Source organism: Rattus norvegicus, chromosome 10 (assembly GCF_021556685.1).
Source record: "Rattus norvegicus strain SHRSP/BbbUtx chromosome 10, alternate assembly SHRSP_T2T, whole genome shotgun sequence".
Classification (NCBI taxonomy): domain Eukaryota; kingdom Metazoa; phylum Chordata; class Mammalia; order Rodentia; family Muridae; genus Rattus; species Rattus norvegicus.
This window is the reverse complement of record NC_141543.1, coordinates 70,494,627-70,505,000: the sequence shown is the minus strand read 5'-3', so window position 1 is coordinate 70,505,000 and position 10,374 is coordinate 70,494,627. Positions and strand designations below refer to the sequence as shown.

Genomic DNA, 10,374 nt, shown 5'->3' with positions numbered 1-10,374 from the left:
CGTATTTCTGGGCTCTCTGTTCTATCTCTCCAGATGTCTATTTTCATGGCAGGACCATGCTCTTTGGTTACCGTAGCTTTGTGGAGTATTTGGCTACTGGCTGGAGACAGACTGAAGCACAAGTATGATTATTGCATTGCTTTTCCTACTTCAGAAAATCATAGTAAAGTGTTTGTGTCAACAGTGCAGAACATTAAGCGATAATGTGTTGTTCTTGGTGGAACAAGTGAGGCGACGCCTGGAGAAGAGAGACTGCGGTGGTTTGGTGACACCAAAGTTTGGGGATGGGGAGCAAACAGGACTTGTATATTATAATACAGTTTGGGTACAATCGGTAAAATATAGTTGGTACAGTCTCCTTGACTTCTTACATTAAAAACAAAAATACAAAACTATTAAAAATCTATTTTTAAAAAATATGTATTGGGGTTGGGGATTTAGCTCAGTGGTAGAGCGCTTGCCTAGCAAGCGCAAGGCCCTGGGTTCAGTCCCCAGCTCTGAAAAAAAGAAAAGAAAAAAAATATGTATTTTGTTGTTTTATGTGTTTTGCCTATACGTATGCATGTGCAGCACGTGCATGCAGTGGCCATGGACGTCAGAAGAGGGCACTGGATCTCCTGGGACTGGAGTGAGAGACAGTTGTGAGCTGTCATGTGGGTGCTGGAGACCAAATAAGGGTCCTCTGGAAGAACAGTCAGTGCTCTAACTACTGAGCCATCTCTCCAGCCCTAAACATGTATTTTGAGCTGGATTGGTAGCTCATGTCTATACTACCAGGACTGGGAGATTGAGGCAGAAGGGAGACTGTTATTTCAAGGCCAGCCTGGGCTACATAGTAGATATCAGGCCAGCCTGGGCTTCCTACTGAGTCCAAAAACAGGTAGAGCCAGAGTGAGGCCCTGTCTTAAAGCAACAGTAACAACAAAAATCTACTTCAAAAATAAAATCTGCACATCTTTTGCTATGATGATTCCATTTCTGGATATCTAATCTTCTAGTTGCTTACAGAAACCCTGAGGACACAGGTGCTGTCTGCTGTGAAGGAGGAGAGCTCGACAGGGCCCTGCCACTCTGTCATCACTATCCCCCCCAGGACGATGGAACCTTCTGGACAGTAAGACTGAAGCAGTGTTGTCTATGCACCCAGGCCTCCAGGAAGCCCAGCACAGATCCTCCTCTAGGGTGGGGCCAAGGGGACCCGGAGAAAGAAATGCCTAGGGAAGTTTTAAAACACAAATACCAGACGGCCTGTGGCAGTCAGTGGGCAAAACAGACGGCCCAGAAGGAAGACAAGGCCAGAATCCAGACAGAACACAGCCTTCCCGTAACGTAGGTAGATGGGCGCTGGAGAGATCGGTCATCAGTCAGGAGTGCTTGCTGTCCGAGCATGAGGTCTGGAGTTCAGCTCTCACATCCTAGCACCCACGTAACAGACTGCACACGATCCCAGCTGCACAAGTAGTAGAGCCTGTGGGCACTGTATGTCCTCTTTGGTCTCCACTACACACACACACACACACACACGTTAATGCAATAAAACTAAACAAACTAGGAGAGGTTTGACGTCACCAGTTTTGGGGTTCGAGATATGCAGGTGGGACCCGAGGTCACATTCCATCCCCTGGGAGGAGGGACACTTGCTGTGGCTGTGATGGGCGTTCCAGAGAGAGAGAACAGCGGGGAACCCTGTTGGGTAGACAGCAGCTGTGACAGGAGAGGGCTCTGGAGAGCACAGTGCGGGAGGCTGCAACGTATGAGGGTACTGCGGGGGACCCTTTGACCTAGGCTCCTTTAGATGAATGGTAGCACGAGACTCTGACACTGGCAGCCACGTGGGAGGAGCAGGTCAGCGATGCTGCTTGGTTTGATGAGTTCCTAGTAATCTGCCCACATAGGTGGATGACCAGAATCTCATAGTTAGGTTTTGCCTCGCTGCCTGCCAAGGGGTGACCACAGCTCCTGGCCAGCAAACTCTTTCTTTGATGCCTGTGGGCCATGACTTCACAGCTCTCTTTACAATATGGACTGAGAGTCACACAAAAGGGAGGCAGTAGGCGGCCCTTGGAGCAGATGGGGTGGGTTTGGGGGTGTGGGTTGGGGGCTTGTCCTGGAGACACCATCCCTGGATACCTTCTGGCACCCTTTCACTAGACCAACATTTCCCGAACTGAGAAATATGGTCAGCAGCACGTTTGGCAATATATAGTGACATTTTCCCCAACGGCTGTGTCAAACTCTGAGGACAAGGGTGTCCTCCACAGTCAGAATCTAGTGCTGCACAGGAATGGTTTAGTAAACACACAGAATGGACTTGCCAAGGTCAAAGACCCAGGGTGGTGCCCAGCATCAGGGCCTCCATGCGACCCGGAAGAGGAGCAGAGGTAGAAGCCTATCCTACAGCCAATAGGAAAGCGTTTTACAGTCTCAAGGTGACTCCCATCTAGCCATGATGCTGCAAGTGATGTCCATACCCTGAAGGGATCATCTCCCTCCCTGAGGGTTCTCGGCCCCCGCACTGACAGCTGCATACCATTCTCTACCTCCCCAACCCACCTGTATTCCCTGGGGACACATTGGAAACCCACAAAGAACCAGGATATGGCTGGCTTCCTGGTCTCGGTCCCACACTGACCTCTAGGGGACAGCTGGAGCACAGCAAGGTGCTGGGTACCTGGTCCGTAGCATGGGGCTCTGCCTCCAGCGGGCTTCCTCATAGTCTTTGATGAGCTATGGGTTTGCCCCATCTGTTCCAGGAGCTGGAATCCCAATGAATTCTAATGATTCACTCTGCCTGGCTGGTTTGGGACACCCAGGAGCCCACAGGCAGGAACTGGCCCATGTCCCCCAAGCTATCTGGCTAAGCAGAACAAACCAAGTCGCCTGCCCCGTCTATGAATATGCAGCCTCAGTGGGTGCTCTGGCTAGAGCGGTGTGGAGGGCAGAAAGCGGTTTGTTTCTCTGGAAGAGGCTTAAAAACGCGGAGCCACAATCACAGTCACATTATACATCCCTGCGGGAAAAAGCCAGGTTGTTCTGACTGCTGACTCCCTGGAACCTCTGGATTTTGGGAAAACAAAGCTACAAGACCACTGCTTATAAAGAATTCCTCTTGAAGGTCAGGTCCCCCAAGCCTATTTCTCCTCTCTGCTAAACACACCATCTTTTCTGTCAGTGGTTGAGACGAACGCCACAGAAGCAGCCGGAGCCCATGGGAACATGTGTCTGCTCCTGTGTACCCCAGGGGTACCTGGCCTCAGCGCTTCTCTGGTCTCCCACTTCTCAGCGCACAGGCTCTGTGTCTGACTTTGAAAACATCGGGCCTCAAGGTTGAAAGGGACGCAGAGACTCTGGTGACCGTGGATCCCTGATCTGTCCTCTCATTAAATCAGACCTAGATTGGCTGGGCGAGTCTTGCTATGGCCAAGGAAACTGAATCTCTGAGGTGTTGAGGGGAACTTGCTGAGATTGCATGGCCAGTCAGTGGCCAAAGTGAGGTATGGACCCCATTTAAAAGGCTGGTACAGCCTACTAGCCTACTCTGCACCCTCCACAAAGGCTGGACCCCAAAAGAGTCCCGGTCACTCAGTGTCTGCCCCATGCTGGGGATTCTCTGTCCCAGATGCATCCATGAACTGGGCACAGTAAGACGGTTCCAGAGCCCTCAGCACTGGCCTTACACATACCTTGGAGCCCGGTTATCCTGGTCTACCCCTAAGGGTTCTTATGTTGAGCACAATCTGGACACTGGACTGGAATCCTGGCCCCACACCAGCTGGAGCTTTAGTCTCTGTCACCTTCAAACTGTTAGACAAAATGTACAGGTTTCCTTTGTGTGGGCCAGGCGTCGGCACTAAGCAGACTGGACAGAAAGAGCCTTGCTCAGGACGGTGTTTTGTGCTACTAAGACTGAAACTAAACTGCTTTGTGCTTTCCCAGAAATCAGGAGGGTTTTAGCTGGCACAATAAGGAAGTCTCCTGCTACCTTAACCCTTTCAAAATAGCAGTTTAATGCTGGCCAATCGGCTTTTTGCCCCTGTTATTCAGTTTCCTCGTTCCTGTGATAGCAACATTATGTTTTAAGTTTAAATTACTGTGCTTAAGAGATCTGAGAAGCAAAAATACCTCACCAGGTGGTGGTGCCTTTCATCAGGAGGCAGAGGCAGAGGCAGAGAGGCAGAGGCAGAGAGGCAGAGGCAGAGAGGCAGAGGCAGAGAGGCAGAGGCAGAGGCAGAGGCAGAGGCAGAGGCAGAGGCAGAGGCAGAGGCAGAGGCAGAGGCAGAGGCAGAGGCAGGAGGATCTCTGTGAATTTGAGGCCAGCCTGGTCTACAGAGGGAGTTCCAGGATAGCCAGGGCTACACAGAGAAATACTGTCTCTAAAAACAAAACAACAAGCCTCTAACCTGAAAGGCCCACTTGCCCAAGAACAGGTAACGCCCTGGAACGCTAGGGACTGATGTTCTGTAAGATAACAAACCGCATGTTTTCACTTCTGTAAACAAACCTGGTTGCCCCAACTACACAGGATGTGTGCTTGATATGGGTAGGTAGAGGAGGTACATTGGCAGGAAGTACGTCAGGATATATGACTGCCCCTGGTTGGACAAAGGCAGGAAGTATGTAGCCCCGTGAGTTTTGCCTTTATAAGCCCCAGGCTAATGTATTTTGGGGCCATACTCTGAGCACGAGTCTCAGGTGTGGTCTCGGCCAGTGTTTGTTTTTCGGGTTTCTTTGTTTATTATGTATACAGAGGTCTACCTGCATGTACGCCTGCAGGCCAGAAGAGGGGATCAGACCTTATTATAGATGATTATGAGCCACCATGTGGTTGCTGGGAACTGAACTTGGAACCTCTAGAGGAGCAGCCAGTGCTCTTAACCTCTGACCCGATCTCCAGTCCTCTGGTCAGTATTTAATAAAGCCTGTTTTATTAACATTTATTCATGGTCAGATGGTGAATCTCTGAATGTCCCCAGATCCATCACAGTTCCCACCTTATAAAATCCACTGTTCTGTTCCTGCCCTAGACCTTGTGTTAGTCCTGTTGTCTTTGTGACAGAGGCCTAAGAAAACAATGAAGGAAGAGAGGAAGAGAGGGAGGCAGAGAGGAAGGGAGGAAGGAAAACTTATCTTGGCTCATGGTTTGAGTCTCACTGGGATTTATTGCTTGGAGACTGAGGTAAGACAGAGTAACACTGTAGTAGAATGTGTGGTGGTAGTGGTGGACCTCAGGTGGGGGAGGCAGAGTGGTGGTGGAGATGTTGCTAGGGGGAACCTGATCTATCGACTTTTCCCTTTCTTTTTCTTTTTCTTTTTTTTAAGATTTATTTATTATATATGACTACACTGTGGCAGTCTTCAGACACACCAGAAGAGGGCATCGGATCCCATTACAGATGGGTGTGAGCCACCATGTGGTTGCTGGGATTTGAACTCAGGACCTCTGGAAGAGCAGTCAGTGCTCTTAACCACTGAGCCATCTCTCCAGCCCACCTTTTCCCTTTTGTGTCCTTTTATTCCAGCCGACAGGATGGTGGGGCCTGTATATCCAGAGCAGATCTCCTTTTAGTTAACCCTTTCTGAAAACACCCTCCTCCATGTACCGTGAATGGCCTTTCCCAGTCTTCTAGGACAGTGTTTCTCACCTGTGGGTCCTGACCCCTTTGGGGTCACATATCAGAGACCCTGCATATCAGATATTTACATTATGATTCATACCAGTAACAAAATTAAAGTTATAAAGTAGCAATAAAATAACCTCATGGTTGGGAGGTCACCACAACATGAGAAACTGTATTAAAGGATCACATCATTAGGAAGGTTGGAAAACTCTGTTCTAGATGCTTCTGAATCTGATCAGGTTGGCAGGCTTAGTCATGAGAACCTAGATAAACAGTCTACCACCAGGCTACACGCAGCCTGCACAACCGCAATCTTTAACTGAATCAGTTACACTTTAGTCTCTTGATAATGCCTTAGCCTTCTTCAACACAGTCTGTTTGGCCACCCTCAGCATTATGGGACCCCTTATAGCTTCCTCCCCATGGTCCTCCCCACAGAAGCCCACTTGGACATCACACACAAAAGTGTCCAAAGAATCTGGTCAACATCTACTATGGCTCTAGGCGTCTACCATTTCTCAGGGAGGTGGCCTCAGGATGAGGTACCACCTGGAGCCACAGAGGTTTTGGAGCTGACTTGGGAGAGAAGCCAAATAAGTCCTCATCTGGCCAGAAGGTCCCCTGGAGACTGGAGACAGTGCGATTTAAACTGTCTCTGTAGTGCAAAGCTGTGCTTGCAAAAATAGTCCAATGCATTATAAATAGATCATTTGGTGATAATAGCAGAATGAATTAAGACACACACACACACACACACACACACACACACACACACACACACAGAGAGAGAGAGAGAGAGAGAGAGAGAGAGAGAGAGAGAGAGAGAGAATGAGAATTTATGTGGAGGCCAGTGTGTATAGAAGCCAGGAAACTAGAGAGGGACAAAAGGGGACAAGAGAGGCCTTAAGGAAAAGGCAATAACTAGGGATAGAAAGGTTTATGTGGGTATGGGGAGCAGAAGGAGTGGGAGAGAAGACTAGAGGTCAACTAGAGGTCAACTAAAGCCAAGGGTATATGACAATACAAAATGAAGTCGGTCTCTATGATGGCTATTCTTGGTTGCCAGCTTGACACACGTGGGAAGAAGGGACATCCTTAGCTGAAGATTTGCCTCCATCGGATTGAACTGTGGGCGCGACATCTTATCGACTCTTTATTGATGGTAGAGGGCCCAGCCCAGGGCAGCTGGCCCAACGCTAGCTTAACAGAAGCAGAGAGCACTCCAGCAAGCAGGGCACCCCCATGGCCCTGGCCTCACTTCCTGCCTCCAGGCCACTGCTTTGAATGGCTGCTGGTACTTCCCTCCGTGATGGGTTGTGATCTCCCTAACGTGGTTCTAGTCATGGCATTTACCACATCAGCAGGAAGCAAAGAGGCACAGAGCTCTGGAGGCCTTGGTATTTCCCTATAGGAGGGGCGTTTATGCCTAACCACTTCCTGTTACCCATACCTGAGTTTATGACACTGAGATGACTTAGGGTGATGCCCCTAGGGGCCCCATGATGGAGCTGGTCAGAGAAAGACCACAATGGGGACTCTCAGCCCCTGGAGACTGGGTTATGAAAACCAACTTTAAAATGAAAAAGTTTTAATTACATAGTGCGTGTGTGTGTGTGTGTGTGTGTGTGTGTGTACGTGTACACTAGACTTCCTAAGGGCTTCACTGTGCCCATTCTAAAGTGCTGTTTTCTTCTTTTCTTATTTTATTTTGAAACAGAGTCTTGCTATGTAGTGTAGTGTAGGCTGGCCTCAAACCTGTGGCAATCCCCCTGCCTCAGCTTCCTGAGGATTAGGATTAGAGGTGCCACCTTACCCAGCAATTCTGTAGTTGTTTTTTTTTTTTTTTTTACTTTGATGCCAGAAGACCATAAGTGGAAGGCCCAGTCCTTCCAGACCTTCTAAAGCTGAGCCCAGGCGCCAATGCAAAGGGTGGCCTCATGCAGCAGGCACTGAGGCAGCAGCCACTCTTACCTGCTCCACACAGTCTGGGATGTCTGGAGAACATGGCAGGGTCCCTGCGCTCTCCACCGACAGCACGTCCTTCAGCAGCTCCTCGCACCCTGTGGACAGACAGACAGTGGTGAGCCTCAGTCCACAAGGCTGTTCTTCTGACTAATGGGCCTTGAAGGGAAGAACTGGAAGAGCAGAGGGCCACAGCTCGGAACACAATGGCGGGGGAGGAGAGGCCTAGCTGCATGGGCCTGGTTCAGGGCACCACACGAGGTATTTGAAAGGCATTTGATGAGAGGAACTTCTTCTAAGGGACAAACCCCAGCAGGGACATCTCAAGAGAGGAGACACTCACATATCCAGGAGCAGGCTGAGTGCAGGGGAGCACCGAGCTAGAAAGTACTTCCCTCTGTACACAGGGGCCACCCACAAAGTTCCCTCACAACCCCCAAGCCCTGGAAAGGACCACCCTAAGGAAGTCAGGAGGCTCCTACCCTGGCTCAGCACAGGCACAGGGCAAGTGTGGTCCAGAGAATCAAACAAATCCCTTCAGAAAATCTTAGGGGTTTCAGGGCTTCCTCAGCTTCCCCAGTGAACCTCTGTTTCCCTCACATTTCTGCTTCAGGATTCTTGCTTCCTTCCTACTTCTGGGACCCCCAGGATCTTGCAGAGATGAGCTCTCCCAGACCTGACCACAGAAGGGAGAACCTGGCTTCTTTCACAGGTGACAGGATCCCTCTGGAAGCAGCTCATGCTCTCCCAGCCTCCAGTGCCAGCGCAGTGGGGAGGCTCAGAAGTCCTGGCTGTCTCCCTAAGCCATTTTCTCAGGGGCTTGGGGGAGCTAGATGGGAAAGTTGAGTATTCCATGAGTTCTTAAAACTGCCTTTGGAATTTTGGAAGAAAAAAAGAGAGGATTGGGGAAGAAAGGAAGGAATTCAGAAGGGCTTAGAGAAGAGAGGGCAGGTAATAAATAAGCCCTAAGAGGAGAAAGACATGGCAGCCAGCTCTCTCCAGCTGTGGCCAGAACTAGATTGGTTTGACTCCTCCCCCTTTGCTGGGAATGGATCCCAGAGCTTTGCACTGGTGAGGTAAGCTCTCGACCACTGACTGAGCCAGTACCCCCAGCCCCATACCAGGGCCCCACACTAGAGTGGGAAGTCCCGGGAAACTCCTCCGAAGCACAGCCATCCTAGCAGGAGACAGCAAGAGACAAACACGGAAAAGAGCAGTTTTACAGAGGGGCAGATATGAGAAGGGCAGAAAGACGGCCCTGCCCTGGTGGGGGGGATCCTGTAGTAGAGGTTCAGAGAGAGCCATGCCCTAGACCTTTCTCCTTAACCCACATGGGTCACTAGGAACAGAGCCCATTTCTGGAACCCACCCTAGGCTCTGGGACCCCTGTGGGCTCACCCCCTAGCTGGACAGGATTTCCAAAAGGACCTCACCTTTCATGGCGAATACTCCACGGCAAAAATCCTTGAAGTTGATTCTCCCCAGGTCATTGGGATCCAAACACTTCACAAGTTTTTCCACCTTTGGGGAGGAAAGAAAACACGCATCAAGAACCCTGGATACCCCAAGAGCCCCAGGACACCAGGGCAGAAGGTGGAACGGAGGCTGGTGGGTCTTGCCAACTAAGTCAAAAGGACACCAATGTTCCCAACTTGGTCTTTCCCTCTAGGATCAAGTTATTCTCTCTAAACTCAAGTGAGAAAAAGTAAAGAAGCCTCAACGGTGCAGGGTGTGGTCCCACAGCTTCTCCAAACCCTGTCCCAAGGACAGCACACTGAAAGCCAACACTCACCTAGGTTCACTGTTTGTCTAATTTGTAGACAGGGTCTGGCTATGTAGCCCAGGCTGGCTTAAAGCTCTGAATTCTCCTGCCTCAGCCTTTTGAATGTTGGGATCACAGGCATGCACCACCATGCCTGGACAAGAACTCTTGTTGTTTGTTTTGTTTGTTTGTGGAAGCAACTTTTATGTGTGCCAGGTTGGCTTCAAAGTTGCTAAGTAGCCAAGGACAGCCTTGAACTTCAGAGCCGTCTGCCTCCACCTCAGGAATGCTGGGATTACAAGCCTGTTTATGCAATGCTGAGGACTGAACCCACGGCCTTGTCCAGGCATATTACTAAGGTGCTATGTCCCTAGTCTATGTATTTTTAGCTTCCAAATTAGCTTGTACCTTATAGCAGTCCTCCATAACACTCATTCATTCATTTACTCATTCACTCACTCACTCACTGATTCAACAACTGACCACTGTGCACCTCCTACTTGCCTAGTGTTGATGGTGGTAACTGGTTAGTTACACATGGTCATGTGCACACACATGCATAGTCACACATATCTACACATCCATATTCACGCACCTCCTCAGGCAACTTCCCCAAGTCATCGCCATCTGTGGAAAACGTCATCTATAGTAGAGAGACTGTGTTTTGATGATACAGCTGCTTTGGGGTTACTCAGGTTCTGTACATAAGCCCGATAAACTCAATGGCTCCCCACGAGTTGGACTTCAGTGGAATCATACTTTGGTTTGCCCTACATGGTAGGGGGCAAGTGCTTGTGTATATCTTCCTTGGGGAAAGATTCAGAAAACAAGGACAAACTCTGTCTGGAATTCCCTCAGGCTGGGCTGCAGCCGATAGTGTGAGGGCATGCTGGGAACACAGACCCACATGCAGGATGGAATCTGTCACTGCTGTGGCTGTTGGCATCATCACAGGAGGGTCTGCCCTCACTCCCAACTGCTTGTCACGTGTGCCAGAGCACAGGCAGGTGGGAAGACTCATCTGCTCTCACA

The 10,374-nt window shown here is 49.9% G+C and overlaps 1 protein-coding gene across 3 annotated transcripts in view; it reads right to left on the bottom strand.

The window, feature by feature from the left end:
- Positions 1–10,374, bottom strand: part of Rab11fip4 (RAB11 family interacting protein 4) — a 109,576-nt gene that overhangs the window by 72,770 nt on the left and 26,432 nt on the right. For all 3 annotated transcript variants that reach the window (XM_087572013.1, NM_001107023.1, XM_087572014.1), the window contains 2 exon segments: positions 9,014–9,101; positions 7,590–7,678 (listed from right to left, as the gene is read on the bottom strand). In XM_087572013.1, the coding sequence (XP_087428139.1) occupies positions 7,590–7,678; positions 9,014–9,101 (177 nt within the window).